At 47.1% G+C, this 26,110-nt stretch overlaps 1 protein-coding gene across 1 annotated transcript in view; it reads right to left on the bottom strand.

Moving 5' to 3' along the window:
- LOC147111681 (deuterosome assembly protein 1-like) overlaps positions 1 to 26,110 on the bottom strand; it is a 227,163-nt gene that overhangs the window by 180,366 nt on the left and 20,687 nt on the right. The window contains exons 3-4 of the mRNA XM_085998788.1: positions 19,608 to 19,664; positions 14,340 to 14,511 (exon numbers count right to left, since the gene is read on the bottom strand). Of these exons, the coding sequence (XP_085854914.1) occupies positions 14,340 to 14,511; positions 19,608 to 19,651 (216 nt within the window). The 5' untranslated portion in view covers positions 19,652 to 19,664. The remainder of the gene's footprint in view (positions 1 to 14,339; positions 14,512 to 19,607; positions 19,665 to 26,110) is intronic.

The following is a 26,110-nucleotide window of genomic DNA, read 5'->3' on the forward strand; positions in this document are numbered from 1 at the left end:
ACCTAAATCAAGTTTTGAAAGCCTGTTTTTATTTGTATAAGAACATAAGAACATAAGAAATAGGAGCAGGAGTAGGCCAATCGGCCCCTCGAGCCTGCTCCACCATTCAATAAGATCATGGCTGATCTGATCCTAACCTCAAATCTTCTATCACTCTGCATCCACCCGAACCCATGTGATCTCCCGGGAGAGGCGAAAAACCCAATGGCCAATTTGGGAGAAAAAAATCTGGGAAATTCCTCTCCGACCCATCTAGGCGATCGAAATTCTTCCAGGAGATCACTCTGTCCCTATATTTTCTACAGTACTTACCTTCTGTAAAGGCGATCTCCACCCCAGCCAGGAACAGGAATAAAACCATCTCCTGAAATCTAACAGAATTAGAACACAGTAGGAGCAGAACAAGGCTACACGGCCCCTGGGCCCACTCCACTACCCACAGGGCCATGACCATTCCGAACCCAGACTCATGTCCAATTTCCTGCCCACTCCCCGTAACCCTTAATTCCCTTTACTTCTAGGAAACTATCTATTTCTGTTTTAAATTTATTTAATGATGTAGCTTCCACAGCTTTCTGGGGCAGCAAATTCCACAAACCTACCACCCTCTGAGTGAAGAAGTTTCTCCTCATCTCAGTTTTGAATGAGCAGCCCCTTATTTTAAGATTATGCCCCCTAGTTCTAGTTTCACCCATCATTGGGAACATCCTCACCGTATGGAACACTATGTCTATTTTGATGACAAAGATAATATAAGGGTCAGAGACAAAAACCATCAGTGTGCAAAAAAACTCTAAATTCCCATGGAAAGTTTCCTCTTAAAAATTCCTGGAATTTTGCAACCCTAGGGGCAGAGCCCTTTATGCATGGATGGGCTAAAAGGGCCTTCCCTCATTTGTATTTACCCTGTGATTTTGTTGGTCCAAAATGTTGGTGTCACTGCTTAGCAATCTTGTTGGTTAGTTGTAATCATGCTATGAGTGTCACCTGCTAGTGATATGATTGTTCAATGTTTGATTAGTGTAGCTCTGGATTAATGCTGGTAAAAACAAATCAGGCTAGGCAGGGATTCTGCAGGCATCTGCTGCAACCCCAGATCTCAAGACCTGACTCCCTCTCAAGCTAGATCCTACTTCCTGCTCTTTTGTGATCCTAGCCCAAGGTCCTGCACACTCTTGCCATCAACTTCTGCTCCCTCTGAGCCCAGGCACTATACCTCAGTTTCTTTCTCATCCGTAGCTGTTGCAGTGGCTCCTAGATGGACTCTCCTAATCTGTCCCCAGTACTGCTTCGCTTTTGGCTCTTTTTACCCTGCTTACTCTAGGCTTTACAGCTCTCATATTTTAGCTCACTCTCATTGGTGAGTCTCAACTTCTAATGTCTTTGAGAATATTTTCTTCATATCAAGGTAAACCTTTGGTGGTGTGCACAGGATAATAAACAAAACAACCTTTCCATTAATTATTTTAGCTCCTGGAATTATGTTATGTCTCCATAGGGTCTGTCTTCCATCTTCAACAGGTGCCTAACTCAAAACTCCCCCACTGACTTTCTGGATTCAAATAACTGTCAACCCCATTGAAAAATAACTTGTTATCATACATAAAAAGTCGCACAGCTTACATTTGTTCAAAAGTAGCTTGGTTCCTCTCTGACTCTGAATCTGACTAGATATTTTTATTTTTTAAATACTCCTGACTCGTGACTGAATCAAAAAATCCACAAAGCTAAAACAAGACAGAACTGCTTAATTTAACTGGGTAAAGGTAAAAGAGGGAGAACGAATCAGAAAAAAAGCCTTGAAGGCAAATATACAGATATAGAGACAATGAGAGAAAATGTTATCGAGACAAAGGGCTCGATTTTGCCATTGGTGCCAGGTTGGGTGCGGGTCAGGTGGTCGGCGGATCCCGATCCCGCCTCCACTGTCGGGCGGGAAAAAATTGCCATTTTGCCCTACTTGGGCAATTGATTCCCAGCGTGTGCGAACCCCTAGCCCAATTAGTTTTTTGGGCCTGAAACTCACCTCTGGTGATGTCATTTCTCCAGCTGCATTTAAGGGCTCCAAGCAGCCTTGGAACAGGCAAAGTGAGCATACATCACCTTTACCCTCATCCTGCTCCCCATATCCTCTCGGCACCATCACTCTGCATAGTCAACCTACTCCTTTACCCTTACATCCCTTGCACTCTTAACCATTCCCTCTCTCTCTATATGCAATCACTTAACTATTCGACTATGCTGCCCTCACACTCCCTATCACTGTGTCCTTCTAAGCATCTATGCTATGGATTATCTGCACTCACGCCATCATTCTCACTCAAACTCCACTTGTGTCCCTCATTGCAGGAAACGAGAGCCCAAAATAAGAGGAAAAGGGCGAAGACCGAGAAGGGCCAGCCTCAATAGCCCATCTTACCAGCGCAGAGGAGGTGGCCCTAGAGATCGTTAGCGCCGAGGAACATGGGGAAGTGGGGGACGGACAGATGGGCGCATCAGAGCAAGCTGGTGACAGAATAGTTTTGCATCTCTCTCATTGACATTGCATGAGTGACTGATATGACTTCTGATGCTCAAACAGATTGACTTATGATCATCTGCACTATTCAATGTGCATGCTACATTTATATCACATGTCTAACTCATGCCTTTACTCCCCCACAGGACCATCGACAGCCCCCCACCCCACTGTCCAGGAGGAAGAGGCTGAGCTGGAAGACTCCTTAGAGGAACCTGCAACCTCTGAGGGTGCAATGTCAGCAGAATTAAGCACAACCAGCACCAGCGCAAATACGCATACCTCGGTGGGACCTTCAGGACATAGAGTAGTATTATCACTTGGTGTATCAGAACTCACAAGTGAGCATCAGCAGATGGTAGAGACAGGGACAGCAGTGGAAAGTCCTCGTCGGAGGCCACAGGGCGCTCCCAGCTCTGCTCGGCTGCATGTGGACTCCAGTGCCTCCAAGTCCATCCAGAAGGGGAATGGTGCTGGAACTCCAGGAACAGGTGCAGGAGTCTCTGGAAGGTTTTGTCTCCAGGGTCACTGCGAGTGTGGAGCAGATGGAGGAGTCCAACGCTAACATGAGCGGAGCCTTTGTGGAGGCATTGGCAAATGAACACATCACCGTGGAAAGGATGGCAACCTCCATGGAAAGGATGGCTACGGCCATGGAGGAGCTAAGTCGCCAGAGTGTGGAAAACATGGTGAATGTTCAGAATAGACTTACATCTCTGGAGGTGCAATGGACAGCTACTGATCAGAGAAACCAGACCTTCATGGAAGTCCTCTGGAGTAGGACTGCCAGTGCAGAAACGGGTCCTCATGGCCCCTCTGATGTGCAGCAAGATGCTGTCAAGCCACTTACTAGCTCTGAAGTGGGGCTGACTCATGAGAGGGTTGTTGGTGGCAGAGAACAAGGAAGTGGGGGCTTCTCTCCAAGCGCTCACACTTCCATACCACTTCGGAGCCCTCGGTCAGAGCCCCACCAGAGTCCTCACCCAACTGAGATGGGCATCTCAGCCCCTGCACTGCTGCAGGAGGAGCAGACTGTTGGCGAGCCCTCACAGGCTCGCAACCCCAGAGGACGCCCACCAAAGTTGTCGAAGCAGGAGCAGCATGAGAGTGAGCAAGGGGCCTCCACATCAGCTGAAGCCACAGGGGAAGCACCACGTAGGAGCATGTGTAAGAGGAAGATAAAGCACAAGTAGTCACAAGGGTAGTCACTTGGGTGTTCTGTTGTGTTTAATTGTTAAATGCTATCCTTTAGTCAATGTATTAAAATGAAGTGATGGCAAACTGTTGAAGTTCTGGACTCTGTCATTTCAGAAATGGAAGTTCCACATTGAGGGCTTAGGGCGAATTTTCTTTGTCATGATGGTGGTCAGAGTGATAGGAAGCCACAGGTTCTTGTCCATTGTCTATGGTGTGGTAAGAAGGTGCCAGGCACATGTGTTTGAATGGGCAACTTAAGCAAATCTGGCCAAGATGAGTGCATTCCTTGCATCCCGGGCAGCAATATGCTCGCGTGCTGCTGCAGATGGTTGATGCGCATCCGCAAAGTCTTCGTTCTCCTCCTCATCCTATTCCTCATCTGAGGAGACTATGCGCTGAGCCACTTGTTCCTCAGGCAGCTGCAAGCCATAATGCTGTGCCATGTTGTGCAGTGCACAGCAGACTACAACAATTCTGGAGACCCTGGCTGCTGAGTACTGCAGGGCTCCACCTGATCTGTCAAGGCATCTGAATCGCATCTTCAGCAAGCCGATGGTTTGTTCGATGATGGATCTGGTCGAAATGTGGCTGGAGTTGTAGCGCTCTTCAGCTTCATTGGATGGTCTCCTGAACGGTGTCATTAGCCACGTCTTCTGGGGATAGACCTTGTCTCCAAGTAGCCATCCTCAAAGTTGGTTAGGCGGACTGAAGAGCGGAGGCACACTAGACTGCCGCAGGATGAACGAGTCATGGCAACTGCCAGGGTACTTGGTGCAAACATGCAAAATGTCCTTCTTGTGGTTACACACCAGCTGCGCGTTGAGGAAGTGGAAGCCCTTGCAGTTGACAAAGAGAGCTGGGTTGTGATGGGGTGCCTTAAGGGCCACATGTGTGCAGTCTACGACGCCTTGCACCCTTGGCAAGCCTGCCATATTTGCAAAGCCAACCGCACGCGCGGTTATACTTGCTTGATCCATGGAGAAGTGGATGTAATTGTGCGCCTTTGCAAAGAGGGCATCGGTAACTTGCATGATGCAAGTGTGTGCGGCTGACTAGGAGATGCCGCTGATGTCTGCTGATGATCCTTGGAAAGATCCTGAAGCAAAAAAGTTGAGTGCGGTGCTGACTTTGACAGTCACTGGTAAGGAGTGTCCACCCGCTCCTCTGGGCTCCAGGTGTTGGTGCAGCATTGCGCCGATGTCACCGACTACCTCTCGCGAAAATCTCAGCCTCCTTTGGCACTGCTGCTCAGTCATGTTGCGGAAGCTCATCCTCATCCTGTAAACCCTGTTTTTGGGGGTATCTCCTGCGGCGACGTGCTTCCCTGTGCTGGCGCCTTTTGCCCTGTGCACCATCAGGTGGGTGAGCAGCAGGTTGGCGCTCCTGTTGTTGCTGCTGTTGTGCCTGGTTCTGCTGCTGCCGCGGCTGCTCGTCCTCCGAATCTTAGGACCAGGATGAAAGGAAATAAATGGTTCCCATGCTGCTGGTGGATATCTCTGTTGAGGAAGCGCGCAGTCAATGTGGGGAGAGGGTTTTCCCAGGAGGTCACAGCGGAGATGGACCTCAGCTTCACCACTTCCAAGATCAGTGGACCTGCAAGAAGTTATCCAAGACCTGAAAAAACAAAGTTCTGCCACCTGCAACTGATCCTTGTTGAGAGCTTCGTCTTTATGGTGGAGCTGCAGCTGTTAGGAAGCCAGCCACTTGTCAACCTGACAGGATTAGCTGGCATGTTTCAGGAGAGACGTGCAGCATGTTGGAAATGTGGCAAAATTTGAAAGGCCTCTCAAAATGGGATTATAGAGGTACTTAAGTGGTAGTTAAGTGCCTTAAGGGCCTATCCCGCCGCCTGGAGGCATGGCCGAAACTGACTCTGCAAGCCCGCCTCTGGCAAAGTTGCACAGAGCAGGTTGACGGCGGGATCATTTTTTCCAATTTTCCCACCAGTCCCGCCTCCAAACCCGCCTCCTCAGGGCTGGTAAAATCCAGCCCAAAGAAAGGAAAAGGGGGCAAACAGAAGACAAATGGAAAAACAAAGAAAAATGAGACAGTAAAAAAAAGTAAAAATAGGAAAACCAAAACACAACTGCCCTAAAATTAAGACAATCCACCATGCCACCCTACTTTCAAACAGAAAGGCTCTGTGTGGCTCCTAGGAGATCAAGGCCATCCTTTACAGCCATGGCTGATGACATCTGTGCACTTTCCAAGGACACTAGTTGAGCACCTCTATAACAAGATTCAGTCTGCCATCAGAGCCATCATTGAACACAACATTGGAACTTTGAAGGCTCGCTTCAGGTCACCGGATTGCTTCAAGGATACGCTGCAATATGTTCCAATTAGGGTCTGAAGAATAGGGATGATATGTTGCATGCAAAGAGACCTCCACATGGAGGGCATGAAGAAGGAAGGTGCCGAAGGGCAGCTAAGGGATCATGCTAATGATCAATAGCAGCATGAAGAGGATGTAGAGAACAACCAGTTAGTGTTTGCAAGAAACATTTGTGCCAATCTGATATAGGAAATCTTCTCTTGACTACCACATCTGCCCACTGCCTGAACAATCTTGTCTACATTTCCCACTTTTCCATCATCAATGTGCCATAATCTACAGATGCTTCTCTGCATCCATCAATTTACACAGCTGCCATTCATGCCACCTCATCCAAATCTTTCCCAAAAACAATGTCAGCGCTCAGTACAACTTTGGTGCTTGGAATTATATTTACAACCCGCTTATGTGTGCCTGTCAACTTTCTCCTACCACTGCGATTGCCTTTGGTAGTCTGTGACTTATGAATGCTTAAAGCTAAACTAGTACTCACCCAAGGTGGTATCATAGTGGCAGAAGAATGCAAGGTGGCTGGCTCCTATGCCTCAATAATAGCCTCTGGGGACTGAGATGACCTTTGTCTCATGACATCTAAACCTTGAGGTTGATCAGCTATGGACTGCACTTCTTATCCTGCTGTATGGGTAGCCTACCCTGCCCTCTTTGTGCCAAATGTGCAGGTTATCTTGAGAGACAGCTGCATCTTGTGCACCTAATCTCACTCATGTAGTGAACATGAGAGAGATTCTTTAAGAAGAATGCAAAAACTGCAGTTAAACACAGCAGGCAGACTATAATGAGCATGCGCGTAACAAGCAATTACATACCATGTGAGGCTTTTAGTGAGTTACATGCAGGTCAGGCTGCGAATAAAGGAATAGATATTAGAGGCGTAAAGTGCCCCATGGATCCTCTTGGGCATTACTGACACCCTTCAATGTGGTGAAGGGAAGTGGCAATTGTAGTGTATGTACTTTGCAGAAGGAACTATATTCTGCAGTCCCTGTATACTGCAGTACCAGTAGTGACCAGTCCTGTATATAAGCCTGTGTAGTAACATTTGCATAGTAGTTCCAGGTTGTCTCCATTCAGTAAAGACCTGTTATAACCAACTCCTGCAGTCCGTGTCTCCATTATACACGGACATAATACTGGCGACGAGCAGATACGAACTTACCTACAGTCTGCCCCACCTCATGGGGATCCATCCCTGAAGCGAAGTTATTAGAGGTCGAGGCCAGAAGGAAGAACGAAACAGAAGAAACGGGCATCGACCGTGGGCATCCGCCTCTGAGTCAGCGGAGTTGAAGATTTGCAGGAGAGGCTGTCGAGAGCGGGGCTTGGTTATCCTGTCGATGGTGCTTCAGCTAATCGGGCTGGTGGCAGGTAGTACACTGATCCTTCCTGGGCTGCGGCGGTCTAGAGCTCGAGCGGGTGGCTTTGCAACGGGGCCGAGCAGCGTTGTCGGGAAGAGAGAGAGAGAGGGTGGAGCACACAGGGCGCGGCCGGTGCTACGAAGCCGGGCAGCGTACAGACCTGAGAAGAGGGAGGCAAGTGTCCCGCAGGGTTGTTCCGACGACGGGGAAATAAAAATTAAACGCGCAGAAAGCCGCGAGGAGCTGCAGTTTGCCACGGGAACCGTGGAGAGCGGCGTTAGCAGCAGCGCGGGGGGAAGTGCGCGAAGACCATAGGGCGTCGCCATCAAGGCATAAAACGCCAGCAACAACGCTAGCAATAGCGGAGAAGACAGAAAGCGCGGGAGGCGCCATTTTGTTAAATCGGGGAAGAAGGCAAAGCGCGGGAGGCGCCATCTTAGATTTCCAAGATGCCAAAGACTGGCTATATCACTGCCTTCGATAATGCAATAGAAGACTGGACCACATATGTGGAAAGAGTCAAGGTATATTGCGAGGCAAACGAAGTAGCCGATGAGAAAAAGGCATCGGTACTGTTAAATTTAATGGGCGCAAGAACGTACAGCCTATTGCGGAACCTGATTACTCCAGCCAAACCGAAGGCGAAGAGTTTTAACGAAATTGTTGTTATCCTACAGGAACACCTAAATCCTACACCGCTGCTGATAGCAGAAAGATTTAAATTCCACAAGAGAAATCAGCATAAAGAGAGCAATGCTGATTACCTTACGGAACTACGCAAGCTATCAAAGCACTGCCAGTTCGTAGCAGGACTGGCAGATACCCTACGGGACAAATTTGTCTGTGGACTCCTGAGTGAAGGAACCCAGAAGAGGTTACTCTCAGAGAAAGAGCTGATGCTAGATAAGGCTTTCAGCGTGGCAGTATCGTACGAAGCAGCAGCAAGGGGAGCTGCGGAAATACAGCAAAAGCCACAGGAATACGGCACCCACGAAATGACACGGGGATTTGAAAAATGTTATCACTGCGGCAGAACAACCCATGACCAGAAGGACTGCTGGTCCAAGGACAAAATATGCAGGCAATGCGGAAAGATGGGACACATTGCACGAGTTTGCAGGTCTGGGAAGAAGACCAACGACAACAAAAAGGCTACTAAGGAACCGTACAGGAAAGTACAAAAGATGACGGGCAGTAGTTCCGAAGACCAGATGAGCGATAGTGAATCCGGGAACAAGAGACTAAGCTGTCTCAAACTTCACAACGTAATCGCAAAAGAGGATCACCGAACCATTTGGGTCACCCTCACGATAGCAGGGTCCCAAGTCAAAATGGAATTGGATACAGGATCAGCTCTAACCGTCATGAATCGACGAGACTACGAGCGGCTATTCTCACACATACCCTTGAAAGAGACATCCATTGTCTTGAAGACGTATACGGGGCAAAAAGTATACCCCAGAGGAAAAATAAGGGTGCCTGTCGAATACAACGGCAAGGAAATACAGAAATTGTATCTGTACATACTGCAAGATGGTGGACCACCGTTATTGGGACGTGAATGGATCAGAAAGATAAGTTTAGACTGGCACTCCATTCAGGCACTGACGGTGGCTGGTAAAAAGGATGACGACGTCACTCCTGGACGATTGTCAACAATCTTAGCTAACGCCAAAGAGGTATTTCAACAAGAACTGGGAACTCTTAAAGGCGTAACCGCCTCGATAAAAATAGAAGAGAATGCAATTCCCAAGTTTTTCAAAGCAAGACCGGTACCATATGCAATTCGCCCAGCCGTCGAGGCAGAGCTGGAGAATCTGGAGAATGCAGGCGTGTTATCTAAGGTAGACTGGAGCAAGTGGGCGACACCCATCGTTCCTGTCATGAAGAAAACGTTAAACAATAAGTCTGAGGAGCCAAGGAAGGTTCGCATCTGTGGGGACTTCAAGGTGACGGTGAACCCAGTCCTTCACACAGTACAATATCCTCTTCCAAGGATAGAAGATATCTTCGCCTCACTATCTGGAGGGAAGCGTTTTACAAAAATTGACCTAGCACAAGCATATTTGCAGATGGAGGTTGAAGAATCCTCTAGGAAGTATCTCACGATAAACACTCACAAAGGTCTTTACCAGTATAATCGACTGGTATTCGGAGTAGCATCAGCTCCGGCGATATGGCAAAGAGCGATGGAACAAGTCCTGCAAGGGATTCCGGGGACTCAGTGTTACTTGGACGACATCCTAGGGACAGGTGAAGATGACAGTGAACACCTTGCCAACCTAGAGCAGGTGCTCACTAGACTACGTGAACATGGGCTACGAGCCAATCGCCCCAAGTGCGAGTTTTTAAAGAAACAGATATCGTATTGTGGCCACGTGATTGATGAAGAGGGGTTACATAAGTCCCCAGACAAAATTGAAGCAGTAGTTAAGGCTCCAGCGCCTGAAAATGTGTCGCAACTGCGGTCATTCCTCGGATTGGTGAATTGCTACCATAAGTTTTTGCCGAATTTGTCCACAATTCTGCACCCACTGAGCGCCCTACTACAAACGGGAGTAGCATGGAAATGGAGCGATGAATGTAAGCGGGCCTTTCAGAAGAGTAAGGACCTAATCACTTCAAGAGAAGTATTGGCTCACTACAACCCATCACTACCGATAAGACTGGCGTGTGATGCGTCTCCCTACGGCATTGGGGCGGTACTGTCACATAAATTCCTTGATGGCTCAGAGAGGCCGATAGCTTTTGCGTCACGCTCGTTAACTTCAGCCGAGCGTAACTACGCCCAGATTGACAGAGAGGCCCTCAGCCTGGTGTGGGGGGTGAAGAAGTTCAATCACTACCTGCACGGTCAGAAATTTACTCTACTAACTGATCATCAACCTCTTGTCTCCATTTTCAACCCTCAGAAGGGCGTACCGATAATGACAGCACAACGGCTACAGAGGTGGTCCCTTTTCCTAGGGGCACACCAATATGACATCGAGTACAAAGGAACTAAACTGCATGGGAATGCTGATGGATTGTCGCGCCTACCGTTGCCGACGGTGGAAGAAGAACTTGCAGTGGATCCAGTGGAGATATTCCACTCGACCATAGTCGAATGTCTCCCTGTGACGAATGCAAACATAGAAAAGGAAACACGAAATGACCCGACACTCTCCTGGGTCGATGATTTAACGGTGAAGGGATGGCCAGCACATGGCGAACCACTGCTGCCAGCATTCTCGCCGAGAAGAGAACAGCTGTCAGTGTGCAGAGGAACCTTGATGTGTGGATCCAGAGTAGTAATTCCACCCAAATTGAAGGATAGAGTGCTCAATGAGCTTCATGAGGGTCATCTGGGAGGGGTAAAAATGAAGAACTTAGCCAGAGCGTTTGTGTGGTGGCCGGGAATCGATAGAGAAATCGAAGAGATGACCAAGAGCTGTACAGGATGCCAGAAGGTCCAAAACGCCCCACCACAAGCCCCTCTACATCCATGGGAGTGGCCCTCATCTCCATGGCAAAGGGTGCACATCGAGTTTGCTGGTCCATTTATGGACTCGATGTTTTTAATTGCGGTGGATGCACATTCAAAGTGGCCAGAGGTAATAAAAATGTCCTCAACCACCACAGAAAAAACGATCACAGTCTTACGAACCATATTCGCCAGGAATGGGCTGCCTGAACAGATTTGCTCCGACAATGGACCACAGTTTGTGTCTGAAGAGTTCCGGAGGTTCTTAAAGAACAATGGTGTTAAGCATTACACATCCGCCCCATATCATCCAGCCACTAATGGATTGGCCGAGAGGTTCGTTCAAACATTCAAGAAGGCTATCAAGGCAATGTGTAATGAAGATATACCCCTACAACACAAGGTGGATAACTTCTTGTTTGCCTACCGGAATGCGACCAAACTCCAGCCATGATGTTCTTCAATCGAAGACTACGATGCCGCTTGGATTTGGTTAAGCCAAACATCAGAAGAGATGTGGAGAACAGGCAGTTTCAGAATATGAATGAAAGGCCGACCAGGAGTTTTAAGATAGGTCAACCAGTTTTGGCCCGGGACTACCGCACAGAGAAATGGCAGCCAGGAACAATCTGTACACGGCAAGGACCTCTAATGTATACCGTGGACGTTGGAGAGAGCATTGTAAGACGCCATGCTGACCAGATTCTAGAGTCACTGGGAAACGTCAACTCCACACCACGATCTGATACACCTGGCGATGAAACCGAAGTACCAATTGCATCTACCTCAGAATCGGTGATATTGGAAGCAGACGAACCAAACAACGACATTGATCCCGACTCAACTTTGCCAGAAGAACCTGATACCCCAAAGAGGCGTTATCCAGACAGAATCAGGAAGCCTCCTCAAAGACTGAACTTATAATTGCTTAACTTCAACTAATGTATCTAGCAATTGTAATTGTAAATATGTTATTTCATTGTTAATCGAATGTTATGTACTGTTTAGCTAAAAGGGGAGGAATTGTAGTGTATGTACTTTGCAGAAGGAACTATATTCTGCAGCCCCTGTATACTGCAGTACCAGTAGTGACCACTCCTGTATATAAGCCTGTGTAGTAATATTTGCATAGTAGTTCCAGGTTGTCTCCATTCAGTAAAGACCTGTTATAACCAACTCCTGCAGTCCGTGTCTCCATTATACACGGACATAATAGCAATCATGATTAATATAACGTATTCTTGGAAGGTGTGGTATACGCTTTCTTGTCTCATCTGACTTGGTCAGGTCATTCATTTTCATGAATAGCCATCTGGGGTCATGTAGGTGATAACCTCCCTGCACTGTGCCTGGGCAGTTCCTAGAGCTGGCCTCCTTTCCCATGCCCTAAAGAAGTTATTTCTCCTTATCCACATTTCATGCCAGACCTTGAATGCTGTCTCTGAAAATGTTGATGTTTGACATCCACAGGCTTCCCATTCTGCCATTAGGAGGAAGTTTTCCCATCCCTGTAGTTAACAGTGCTCCCAGAGATGCCTGGCCCTTTAAGCTCTTGGAGGTATTTAAATCCTGCACTGCGTGCCACTCTCCAACACCACCCCCTGCCTCCCAGTCATAGACACGGACACCACTAGGTGCTGACCCTGGGAAATTCTTTGGGGGTCAACACAAAGTGTGTCAAGTGGGAAGGAGTTCCACCCTGCTACACTTCCATCGCAATCATGCCAGTAAGGAAAATCCCACCTAACAAGTCTTAAAATATACAGCTTTGTGTGGACGGTAAATATGTTACTCCTTGCTTCAGAACAAAGTACACGGTGGCAAACCGGGTTTCAAATGATATCTATAGCTCCAAGCTAATGAACTCTTGAAAACCTAGTACAGGTAGACTATCCTTTATTCGAACTTCCGAAAACCGAAAACCTCTAAAAACCGAAAGTTTTTTCGTTCAGCGTAAGTCGTGCGCACGACATGACCAGAGTGGCGCACGACTTACGCTGAGCAGGGCAGAGGGTCACAGAGTTCCCTCCTGGGTAGGAGATTGCAGGCCGAGCCGGGCAGTGTGAAGGAGGTACCGGGAGAGTGAACCCAACAATACAGTGGCCCGTCCGATAGCTGCAGCGGCCCGTCCGATATTCTTTTCTCCCCCCGACCTGACCCGAACCGAACCGCGGCCCGTCCGATATTCTTTTCTTCGCCCCCCCTCACCCGACCCGACCCCCGACCCGTCCAATATTCTTTTCTCCCCCCCCCCCACCCGACCCCCGACCTGAACCGCGGCCCGTCCGATATTCTTTTCTCTCCCCCCACCCAACCCGACCCGACCCCCCCCAGACCCGAACCGCGGCCCGTCCGATATTCTTTTCTCCCCCCCGACCCCGACCCCCTCCCCCGGACCCCCTCCCCCGGACCCCCCCGACCTGAACCGCGGCCCGTCCGATATTCTTTTCTCCCCCCCGACCCCGACCCCCCCCCCCGACCCCCTCCCCTGGACCCCCCTGACCTGAACCGTGGCCCGTCCGATATTCTTTTCTCCCCCCCCACCCGACCCCCGACCTGATTTGCGGGCCAGCTTAGTAGGAGTCAGCCGATATCCGGCTTTCCAGAGAAGCCGGAAGGGGAATGAGACACGGAACAGTCGCAAGAGGTAGCCTGAACTTTTAAAATTCATATTAAATACAAATTTCCGAGTCTTATAATACCTTCTGAAATCCGAAAAATTCCGAAAACCGAAACTCAGCTGGTCCCAAGGCTTTCGGATAAGGGATAGTGTACCTGTAGAAGCACCTGTTCAGATTACAGATACAAGGCCACTTTTACAGTAATTATTTTTGAGGTAAACTAAAAAGCATTTCCAGAATGGACGGTCATGGTCAGATTTTAGTTCAAGTATGTCAGGACAGTGTGCAAAAAAAAATTCTAATTATCCACTCCAAGCAGTCGGTGGGTCTAATTTAACAGGAATACAACCTATTTTATTTTACTGCACCATAACATTGCTTCCAAAATGTGTTGAAAAGTAGTAATTATCCTTTTGCAGATTAAATAATGTTGTTTTCAACACGTTAAAGATTAAGCCAACTAATAATTCTGAAAGTTATACATGCCATTACTAGCAAACATATCTTCTCAACTGCAAACTACTTTCTGTTTTGCACTTACATGAGCAGTACCTGCTTGCTGCACTCTTGTGCTACTCGGTTTGTGTTGAAGAACCATCATAGTTGCTAATGAAAGTACAATCTTCTTACTGAGTCCACCAATCTCTCTGTACTTACAGTAAATTTGGAGGTCACATTCTTAAGTCAACATTACTTTGAAACATCCTACACAGCTTGTTGAAATTATTAGTTCTTTTTCATTTTTCACAGCTAATCAACTGTGATTTCCACTTGGAAGGTCCTTTGCTCGCTGAATGTATCCAAATGTCTGCAGGAGTTGCTGTCTTACCTCATGGTGTTTCTGATCAAGACAAGTGCGTATGTTGGCCAGTTCTAGCTCACGCATTTCAAGCCGGGTCTCAAGGCTTTGTGACTGTTGTTCCCATTCTACTTTTTTACGGTTCACCATGACATCAATTTGATGCATTAGTTCCTGGAGTTCTGCTTCACATGAGGAGTCTCTGATATTTCAATCAAAGTAAGAGAATATACTTTAAAACAAAATAAAGTGGAATTTAAATAATGTTCTTAAGCAAAAGAGAAGGAAAGACTAGAGGGAGCATTTTCTTCACAAAGTACTTTCACCTTTTCCATTTAAACAAAAATTACCTAATGTTCTCAATGAATACTTTGTGTCTGTTTACACAATAGAGAGGGACGATGCAGAAATTGCAATCATGGAGGAGGAGTGTGAAATATTAGATGAAATAGGCATAGTGAAAGAGGAAGTAATAAGGGGCTTAGCAGCTTTCAAAGTGGATAAATCCCCAGGCCCGGATGAAATGTATCCCAGACTGTTAAGAGAAGTAAGAGAGGAAATAACAGAGGCTCTGACCATCATTTTCCAATCCTCTCTGGCTACAGGTGTGGTGCCGGAGGACTGGAGGACTACTAATGTGGTACCGTTGTTCAAAAAGGAAGAAAGGGATAAACCAAGTAATTACAGGCCAGTCAGCCTAACCTCGGTGGTGGGAAAATTATTGGAAAAAATTCTGAGGGACAGGATAAATCTTCATTTAGAAAGACAAGGATTAATCAGGAACAGTCAGCATGGATTTGTTAAAGGAAGGTCATGTCTGACTAACTTGATTGAATTTTTTGAGGAGGTAACAAGGAGGGTCGATGAGGGTAGTGCGTTTGATGTAGTCTATATGGATTGTAGCAAGGCTTTTGATAAGGTCCCGCATGGCAGACTGGTCACAAAAGTAAAAGCCCATGGGATCCAAGGCAAAGTGGCAAGTTGGATCCGAAATTAGCTCAGAGGCAGGAAACAAAGGGTAATGGTCGAAGGGTGTTTTTGTGACTGGAAGGCTGTTTCCAGTGGGGTTCTGTAGGGCTCAGTATTGGGTCCTTTGCTTTTTGTGCTATATATCAATGATTTGGACTTGAATGTAGGAAGTATGATTAAGAAATTTGCAGGTGATAAAAAATTGGCCGTGTGGTTGATAATGAAGAAGGTGTAGATTGCTGGAAGATATCAATGGACTGATCAGATGGGCAGAACAGTGGCAAATGGAACTCAATCCAGAGAAGTGTGAGGTAATGCATTTGGGGAGGGCTAACAGGGCAAGGGAATACACAATAAATGGTAGGACACTGAGAAGTGTAGAGGAACAGAGAGACCTTGAAGTGCATGTCCACAGATCCCTGAAGGTAGCAGGACAGGTAGATAAGGTGGTTAAGAAGGCATACGGGATACTTGCCTTTATTAGCCGAGGCATAGAATATAAAAGCAAGGAGGTTATGCTTGAACTGTATAAAACACTAATTAGGCCGCAGTACTGCATACAGTTCTGGTCACCACATTACAGGAAAGATGTGATTGCACTAGAGAGGGTGCAGAGGAGATTTACGAGGATGTTGCCTGGGCTGGGGAATTTTAGCTATGAGGAAAGATTGGATGGGCTGGGGTTGTTTTATTTGGAACAGAGGAGGCTGAGGGGACACCTAATTGAGGTGTATAAAATTATGAGGGGCCTAGATAGAGTGGATAGGAAGGACCTATTTCCCTTAGCAGAGGGGTCGATAACCAGGGGGCATAGATTTAAAGTAATTGGTAGGAGGTTTAGAGGGGATTTGAGGAGAAATTTTTTCACCCAGAGTGTGGTGGGGGGTCTGGAACTCACTGCCTGAAAGGGTGGTAGAGGCAGAAACCATCATCACATTTAAAAAGTACTTGGATATGCACTTGAAGTGCCGTTACCAACAAGGATATGGACCAAGTGCTGGAACGTGGGATTAGGCTGGATAGCTCTTTGTCGGCCAGCATGGACAAGATGGGCCGAATGGCCACCTTCTGTGCTGTAAATTTCTATGATTCTATGATCCTCGTGTTCACTTTAAATTGCATATTTTGGCCTCATGGAGACCTTCCTAACAGGTCTCTAATCTCCTCCTGCGCAGTTCTGGTGATATATGGTGACATATGCTACAGAGATAGATTGTGTGCATCCCATAATGGCTCTATCGATTCTAATGGAAGCCACTACTTCTAACTGACTTGGGCCTAATCTGGAAAAGCCTGAGACAGGAAAATATTACAGTAAGTTTGGTACACAGTTGGCAGCAGTTTTTCTGAAGTTGGGTACATCAGAAAGCAGCAGATGACACTGTTCTGACTGCTGTTTTGGTCCCCTGTGCCGAGAACATCTATTGTTGACTGCTGCCTGCAAAGGTTATTTACATTAACTCTCACCTGATATCTGTCTATATCAGGAACCCGGGTATTGGCAAAATTGACTACTTGGGTTACTCGACTGGGGATTTCAAGCACCTGTGCCAAATTATCTAAGTGAAAAGTTTGCGTTATGTGAATTGTAGTTTTTACCATGCTCCTGTGGAACTACCCAGATGATACATGACAACCTGGGCTATATTTTCCAACAAGGCTGGCTTATAAACCAGAAATGCAATGGGACTGCACTTCCTCCTGCCCGTGTGCCCACTTCCTATATCCCTGGGTCAACCTTATTTTAATATTGTGGGGATGCTCCCAGCACTGTTTGCACCCTTTACTGAGAGCTCAGATAATGCGGGGAGAGAAATCCAGTGCAGCTGCAGCAGGATTTAAATAGCGACAGCAGATTAAAGGACCCAAACAGCAATTTTCTGTCAGTGACAATTGGAGTATTACAATATCTGAAGGCTAGTTGGTCTTTAGGGCACCAAACCCAAACCTATGCACTCTTCAGCTGAAGCAGAATTGTTGAAATCCAACAAAATAGAATTCAGATCTTTGGCACAGATGGAAGGCTGTTCACAAAGAGCATGGTCTTGGCCCAGTGAGAAGGTGGCGACCTTGGCAGTGACTGCCACCTCCAGTAACTCCCTGTAATGGCAGAAGTTCACAACGTGAACCAATGCAAAATTATCAACAAGTTTTACATTTCCAACTACCTTGCCTTCCCTATCTTGAACTCCACATACAAATTCCCTAAAATATCCATGACGGACCATAAGACAGTTCACATCCCCTTCTTTCCTCAGCAAGTGTTCCTTTACTGTACAGCCTAATTGTAGGGAAGCAGTGAAACAGACATCTATGTACTTTCTTGTTTTCTGCATCTGTTGTCATTTGAATAGGGAATGCTTAATCCCATCTGGTTGAATGTAGAGGGCACATAACCAAAGAGAAGGAGCTGCCACTGGTAGAGAAACTGCTAACCTCCAGCCTCTCACTCCTTAGGAGGAAGCCCTAGAACTCTTGGGCAGGCATTCGGGGAAGCAGTGGAAGACAGCGATTGCAGGTAGGTCAGGAAGCTCCTTGTATCATGCCTCTTCAGTTCCTGCTGCTCAAATCCAGCCAGTCATCACAAAACTTTGTGAATGCTTAAGCTCAGGACTTCTTCCTAAAGTGAAATGGTCATTGTGCAGCTCATCTACCCCAGCTAACTTCTCTTATTTTTTTACCCTCCTAGGTATCTCTCTGCAACATCATCACCCAGCCCTTGCTCACCTATTCCATCACTGCATCTCTCCCTTACAAGTACCAGCCCTGAAGTAACTACCCAGAAGGGTTAGTTAATGAGACAGGAGATTTCACATGGTGACACACCGAGCACAAGTGGCCAGGAGGAGCTGAGGTGGAAGATAAGTAGGCAGTCATCACTAGCCGGAGGAATAAGAAACCGCTGCTCTCAGCTGTGAATCTGGTATCCAGATCCAAGAGTCCATCATTTAAAAGAAGATGCTTGCAAAGCATCAGGCATTTATACAGGCCGTGGATAGGGTATTCAAGAGGGTGGTGTAGGTGCTAGCTTAGTTGGGAGGGGCCCACTCTCCACATCTGTGGCACTAGCCATGCAGGGGGCAGCTCCAGAAAAATCTGCAGCAAAGGCTCCCCATTAGAAGATCTAAGGAAGTCGTACCTTCCAGCATGGCAGCTGTGACTGCTGCCAGAGATGTTTTAGGCATCAGAGTAGAAAGGGCTGTCTTCACTAATCAGTGGCGAACCAGGGCTGTGCCCAGTACTATGGTCTGGCAGGGGTGCACATGCATGATAAAGCTGTCTCTCTGGACAGCACTGCCATGTGCTTACCTGCACATGGGAGAAAGCAGCCAGGGCCATTTTAACCACCAAATCTCCCAATCTGCAAATTTGAAAATCAGGTGTGCAAACCCTAGAAATCAGGAACGCTTAATTTCAACATATGTACTACCATTAATTTTCAAATAACCTAACATTTTCATTTTTATACAATTAGGTATGTATTTCTAAAGAATACATGATTAAGGTTCTGCAAATCTAAATACAAATTAAGGGAGTTTCAGTCTGTTATATACTTAATTTGTTTTTCCCAGACTAGAACTTAATTGCATTTCAATAGTTTAAGGTTTGAACTATGAACTACGTACCACTAAAATACAATAAAGTGTTACTCCCTCCCAATGGTGGTCAGGCACCAGAGTTTCCAGCTACACTGGGCAGGCTGGAGATGCACCTGCAGTGTGCCAACCTATCCTATTCTAATTAGTTGCCCTCCCCCTGACCCTGCAAACTCCGGGAAAACAACCTGAGGAATTTCAACCCTGTAGTCTGGGACCTGGAGTCCCATTTCTGATATTTATTGCGGTCAGGCTGCAACAACAGTGCCTATCGCTATAATGTAGCAAATTTACTGAAGCTAATCATCAAATGACATACATAAGGTTATTTTACACACCTTATCGATACTGAAAGATATAGTTGACAGTTATATTTGTATCCCAGTTATTTAATTAAAACATTTTTGCTCGCCTTCCCAAGGTAGAGTTGCAGTATTTACTTAAGATTGATTTACATGTTTATTCCTCTCTCCTCCCTCACAAATTTTTATTGAAGAGTTTTAAGAGTGACTGTTCAGTGGTTTTATAGCTGTCAAAGCCATTATGCAGAGTTGAGTACCATTTGTTCTCATGGTTATGCATTATTATACAATATATGCAGATGGTTTAATGTTATGTAGTTTCTTTTTAATGGCTGCACTCAAATAACAATTTGACTCACATTATAGCCACTGTCACGATACACTTTTTTTTTGTCTTCATTACACAAAGAACATAAAACAAAGAAGCATACCGTAATCGACTGTTCTTCTCCAAACCGTCTATTATTTCCTCCATTGCAGCAGTTAGTCTGGAAAATGAAGAAATATAGTATCAGCTATTGAACACACAGCACTGAAATACTAATCCTCTCATTATAGTTATATTTAACCCTTTCATTATTCTTTTTAGTAATAAAAATATTATGGGTGACAGCTTCCTGGATGACTGTTGGTATTGCACCATATGGTGTAGTACTGAGCCATATAGACCAGGAAGGTTCCAGGCTGAATATCTGATCTGGGTTAAGATCGCAGATCTCAACAGGGGTGGCAGTAGGGTTTCTACAATTGGTTTCAGTGTCTCCACGCTAGAGGAAGCAAAGCAAAAAAGGAAACAAGGAACCATCAGCCAAGGCTCCTTCTCCTGATGGCTATCCACTGACCACTGCTAGAAAGTATGCTCAGTTGGTCGACTGTTCCAAATGCTTATATCCCTATGATTACACAATTTTTCTTTACGATGCGTTCTGATTTACATTTCACTAATTTAAACATAATTTCTTGTCCTACTGATGTCACTCATCTTGAAATAATATTCTGGGGTCAAATTATCTATACCATTTAATCTTATACAAAGCTTGATGCAACTACCGTTAAACTAATTCTAGAGCTATACAGCTTAAGTGTTTCCATTCTCATTGTAGCTCATCACTTTACATTCGGGATCATTCTTGTTGCTATTAACAGTAATGCCATGGTTGGGGGTGGCATTAAATGGGAAATTAGAGATGCGTGCAATAAGGGCATACAGATTCGGCTAACCAAATTAGTAACAATACTGTGGAGGAGGAATTCCTGGAGTGTATACGGGATGGTTCCTGTACAAATATGTCGAGGAACCAACTAGAGATCAAGCCATCTTAGACTGGGTATTATGTAATGAGAAAGGATTAATTAGCGGGGCGGAGCGATCATAATGGGGCAGTAATTCCTCCCCAAACGCGTGAGTACGGAAGGGGTACTCACGTGTCTGGCCGGAGGAAATGCCGGTTTTCAGCATGCACAGCGCATGCGCTGAAAACCGGCATTTCCTCTCCTCTAACCCAAGAGGTGAAGAGGCTAGCGCGTGCGCTGTAGGGGGCAGCGCATGCGTCTTGGATTTCCTCTGTTTTGGGGGATTTGCGCATGTGTAAAGGCCTCCGGTCTTTACGCTTGTAAAAAGCACACGTAAGTATTTATTTTTACAGGTAAGTGGTGTTTTAGTGCAATTTAGAATTTTTTTTCCCACAGGTTTATTATTTTAAAGAATCTACAATAAGGTAAGTTTAGTTTTAGACCCTTTTTATTAAAAATTTATTTTTTTCAAAAAAAAACTTATTGTTTAAATTATTTTTTTAAACTTATTTATACTTAATTTAATGATTGGGATGTTTTTAAAAATTTTATTTAAAGTTTAAGTAGTGTTTTGGGGTGCAGTACTTCTCATGAGTTTGACAGTTCTTACTCTCAAACTTATGAATGAAGTTTCCCCTCCCCTGATTGGCTGAACAGTGCTCACCTGATCCCAGCCGGCACATCACACTAACTACGCCGCTGGGTCAGGTTAGCACAGCGCGCCGACATCAGAACCTGGCCACTGACAGGAAATCCACTGCAGGCCAGGTTTCAGATGTCGGCGCGCAGGGTGAGTGCACATCGGGGGCATGCACGCGCGGCAAGCCCCCGACACCAAGTTCTGGGCCAATATGATCGAATTCTGCATTAAGATGGAGAGTGAAGTATTTGACACAGAGACTAGGGTCCTGAATTTAAATAAAGGATACTATGATGGTATGAGGTGCGAGTTAGGTAGGATGGATTGGGGAATGTTATTTAAAGGGTTGATGGTGGATAGGCAATGGCAAACATTTAAAGATCGCATGGATGAACTACAGAATTTGTTCATCCCTGTTTGGCATAAAAATAAAACAAAAAAAGTGACTCAACCGTGGCTAACAAGGGAAATTAGGGATAGCATAAGATCCAAGGAGAGGACATATAAATTGGCCAGAAAAAGCAGCAAACCTGAGGATTGGGAGCAGTTTAGGATTCAGCAAAGGAGGACAAAGGGATTAATTAAGAGGGAGAAAATAGAGTATGAGAGTAAGCTTTCAGGGAACATAAAAACTGACTGTAAAAGCTTCTATAGATATGTGAAGAGAAAAAGATTGGTGAAGTCAAGCATAGGTCCCTTGCAGTCAGAATCAGGGGAATTTATAATGGGGAACAAAGAAATGGCAGACAAATTAAATACATACTTTAGTTCTGTCTTCACAAAGGAGGCCAGACATAACCTCCCCGAGATGTCGGGGAACATAGGGTCTAATGAGAGGGAGGAACTGAATGAAATCAGTATTTGTAGGGAAATGGTGTTAAGGAAATTGACGGGATTGAAGGCCGATAAATCCCCAGAGCCTGATAATCTACATCCTAGAGTACTTAAGGAAGTGGCCCTAGAAATAGTAGATGCTGGTCATCTTCCAAAATTCTATAGACTCTGGAACAGTTCCCATGGATTGGAGGGTAGCTAATGTTACCCCACTATTCAAAAAAGGTGGTAGAGAGAAAACGGGGAATTATAGACTGGTAAGCCTGACATCGGTAGTGGGGAAAATGCTAGAGTCCATTATAAAAGATGTAATAGCAGAGCACTTGGAAAACAGTGACAGGATCAGACAAAGTCAACATAGATTTACAAAAGGTAAATCGTGCTTGACTAATCTACTGGAATTTTTTGAGGATGTAACTGGTAGAATAGATAAGGGAGAACCAGTGGATGTGGTGTATTTGGACTTTCAGAAGGCTTCCGATAAGGTCCCGCATAAGAGATTAGCGTGTAAAGTTAAGGCACATGGGATTGGGGGCAAGGTACTGACGTGAATAGAGAACTGGCAGGCAGACAGGAAGCAAAGAGTTGGAATAAACGGCTCTTTTTCCGAGTGGCAGGCAGTGACTAGTGGGGTACCACAGGGATCGGTGCTAGGACCCCAGCTATTCACAATATATATTAATGATCTAGACGAGGAAACTAGATGTAATATCTCCAAGTTATCAGACGACACAAAGCTGGGTGGGCGTGTGTGCTGTGAAGAGGATGCCAAGAAACTCCAGTATGATTTGGACAGGTTGGGTGATTGGGCAGATGTATGGTTATCCACTTTGGTGGCAAAAACAGGAAGGCATATTATTATCTGAACGGCAATAGATTGGGAGAAGGGGAAGTGCAATGAGACCTGGGTGTCCTTGTGCACCAGTCGCTGAAGGTAAGCATGCAGGTGCAGCAGGCGGTTAAGAAGGCAAATGGTATGTTGGCCTTCGTAGCGAGAGGATTCGAGTACAGGAACAAGGATGTCTTGCTGCAGTTGCAGAGGGCCTTGGTGAGGCCACACCTTGAGTATTGTGTGCAGTTTTGGTCGCCTTATTTAAGGAAGGATGTTCTTGCCATGGAGGGAGTGCAGCGAAGATTCACCAGACTGCTACCTGGGATGGCAGGAATGACGTATGAGGAGAGATTGGGTCGATTGGGCTTATACACGCTGGAGTTTAGAAGAATGAGAGGGAATCTCACTGAAACTTATAAAATTCTAACAGGACTAGACAGACTAGATGCAGGAAAGATGTCCCCGATGGCGGGGGAGTCCAGAACCAGGGGTCATAGTCTAAAGATAAGGGGTAAGCCATTTAGGACAGTGATGAGGAGGAATTTCTTCACCCAGAGAGTGGTGAACCTGTGGAATTCTCTACCACAGAAGGCAGTTGAGGCCAATTCATTAAATATATTCAACAAGGAGTTAGATATATTTCTTAAGGCTAAAGGGATCAAGGGATATGGGGAGAAGGCAGGGACAGGGTACTGAGTTTGGATGATCAGGCATGATCTCGTTGAATGGCGGAGCAGGCTCGAGGGGCCGAATGGCCTACTCCTGCTCATATCTTCTATGTTTCTATTCTCTGCACCCTCTCTGATGTTTATTTTGAGGTGTGGCAATCAAAATTGTACACAGAACTCCAAGTTACCTTTTTCTGCAGTTATAGAAGTAGTTACAGTAGAGAGAAAGGATCTTAGCTTGGAAAAACAGATGTAGAATCACTTTGGGTGGAGCTAAGAAACAACAAGGGGCAGAAAACGCTGGTGGGAGTAGTTGTAGTGTTGGGCACAGTATAAAACAGGAAATTAGAGGCGCATGTAACAAGAGTAATACAGTAATCATGGGGTACTTTAGTCTACATATAGAGTGGGCAAACCAAATTTGCAGTAATAGTGCGGAGGACAAGTTCATGGAATGCATTCAAGATAGTTTTCTAGATCAGTATGTGGAGGAACCAACTAGGGAACTGGCTATTTTAGATCTAGTATTGTGCAATGAGAAAGGGTTAATTAATAACCTTTTGGGGGACTACGGTCTCCCGCGTAAAGAAATAGGCAACACAGCGAGCTACAAGAAATAGGTCTTTACTCCAACTCTCACAATACAGTACTGAATTCGTGAAGCCCGCGAACCTGTGATGACTCACGGATTGGTCACCTGCTGGAACCTGATTGGTTTTCCTTCTAACAGCAGCAGGCAAGTCTGAACATGCCTTATTCCTCTCAGCTTGCAACTGTCTTGCGGGGGGAGGGGAATACAGCAGTTAAAAGGGGATTATACAGGTTTATCTACATACACACAGTGTTTCCCCAATGTGGCAACGCCACATACGTCCCCCCAGAATCCTCGTTAACTGTAAAAGTCAGTCTCTGCGGAGGTTTGACCAAGTGGCCGTAGCGGCTGTAGTAGCCATCTGGCGTGTGAGGAGGGCTGTCTGGGAGGTCGGCCGGTTGGTTCGTCGGCTGGTCTGGCGGCTGGTCTGCCGGTGGGCTGGCTGGACGGGCTGCCGGCGAAGGTGGGGCGGCGGCTGGGAAGTAAGGTTCTGGCGTGTCTTGGTCCTCTTGTGGGGCCACCGCCAACGCGGGAGGTCTGCCCCGCCGTGGGGGAAGAGCCGGCCGAAACGGGAAGCTGAGGTCCAGGTGCACCGGTTTGAGGCGGTCTACTGAAATAAGGTCCGGCTTCCCGCCGACATCGATAAGAAAAGCTTTGTCCCCCGTCTCCAATACTGGGAAGGGGCCGGTGTATGGTGCCTGCAGCGGGCCTCTGTGCGCGTCCCAGCGCACGAAGACGAACTCCGCATGTCGTAAGTCTCGAGGCACGTAGGACGGCTGCGGGCAGTGTTGCGAAGTGGGCACTGGACGGAATTGCTGGGCCGCGTCTTGGTGCAGGGAAAGCTGTCTGGCGGCCGACCACGGCTCCGTTGTCAGGGGGAGGAAGTCGCCTGGTACTCTGAGCGGTTGGCCGTAGACTGTCTCGGCCGCAGAGGCGCGGAGGTCCTCTTTGGGCGCAGTACGCAATCCCAGGAGAACCCAGGGTAGTTTGTCGATCCAGCTGGTGTCGGCCAGGCTGGCACGGAGGGAGGCTGTTGTCCTGTGCAACTTGGTGCCGAGGCCGGCGATGATGGCATTCCACAAGTGGGAGGTGAACTGGGGGCCTCTGTCCGAGGATATGTCGGTCGGCACGCCGAACCGGGCCACCCATGTCGAGACGAATGCTCGCGCGACGTCGGTCGTGGTGGTGGAGGCGAGGGGAACCACCTCGGGCCATCTGGTGGTGCGGTCGACGATCGCGAGCAGGTGTGTAAAACCGTGCGACGACGGCAAGGGGCCTACCAGATCGACGTGGACGTGGTCGAAACGCCTCTCGGGCACCGGGAAACACTCCAATGGCACCTTGGTGTGCTGCTGGACCTTAGCGCGCTGACACGGCATGCATGTGTTGGTCCAGTCTCTCACATCCTTGTGGAGTCCAGGCCAGACGAACTTGGCGGACTTAAGTTTCTGAGACGCACGCATCCCTGGATGTGAAAGGCCGTGGATGATGTCGAAAACTCGCTTGCGCCAGGCGGATGGAACGACCGGCCTAGGCGAGGGGACTGAGACATCGCACAGGAGGGTTGTGCCGGCTGCGTGGAAGTGGATGTCGCCAGGGTGAGGCTGGTAGTTGACGTCCTGAGGGCCTGGATCTCCTCGTCGGCAGCCTGGTCTCTCGCCATGCTGGCGTAGTCGACGCCCAGGTGCACTGCGTGGAGCGAGGGTCTTGAGAGGTAGTCGGCCACCAAATTGTCCTTGCCGGCGACGTGGCGGATGTCCGTGGTGAACTCCGAGATGAAGTTCAGTTGGCGCTGTTGGCGCACGGACCAGGGTTCGGTTACTTTGGCCATGGCGAAAGTGAGCGGCTTGTGGTCCACGAATGCGTTGAACGGCCGGCCTTCCAGAAGGAAACGGAAGTGCCGGATTGCCAGGAACAGGGCCAGGAGCTCTCTGTCGAACATGCTGTAGGCCTGCTCGTTCTTGCGCAGCTGTCGGCTGAAAAATGCCAGTGGCTGCCACGCGCCTTCGACCCACTGTTGCTGGACGGCACCGACGGCGTAATCCGAGGCGTCCGTGGTGAGGGCGGTCTTGGCG

This window comes from Somniosus microcephalus, chromosome 10 (genome assembly GCF_052327205.1).
Source record: "Somniosus microcephalus isolate GS21.2 chromosome 10, FLI_Smic_1.0, whole genome shotgun sequence".
Lineage (NCBI taxonomy): Eukaryota > Metazoa > Chordata > Chondrichthyes > Squaliformes > Somniosidae > Somniosus > Somniosus microcephalus.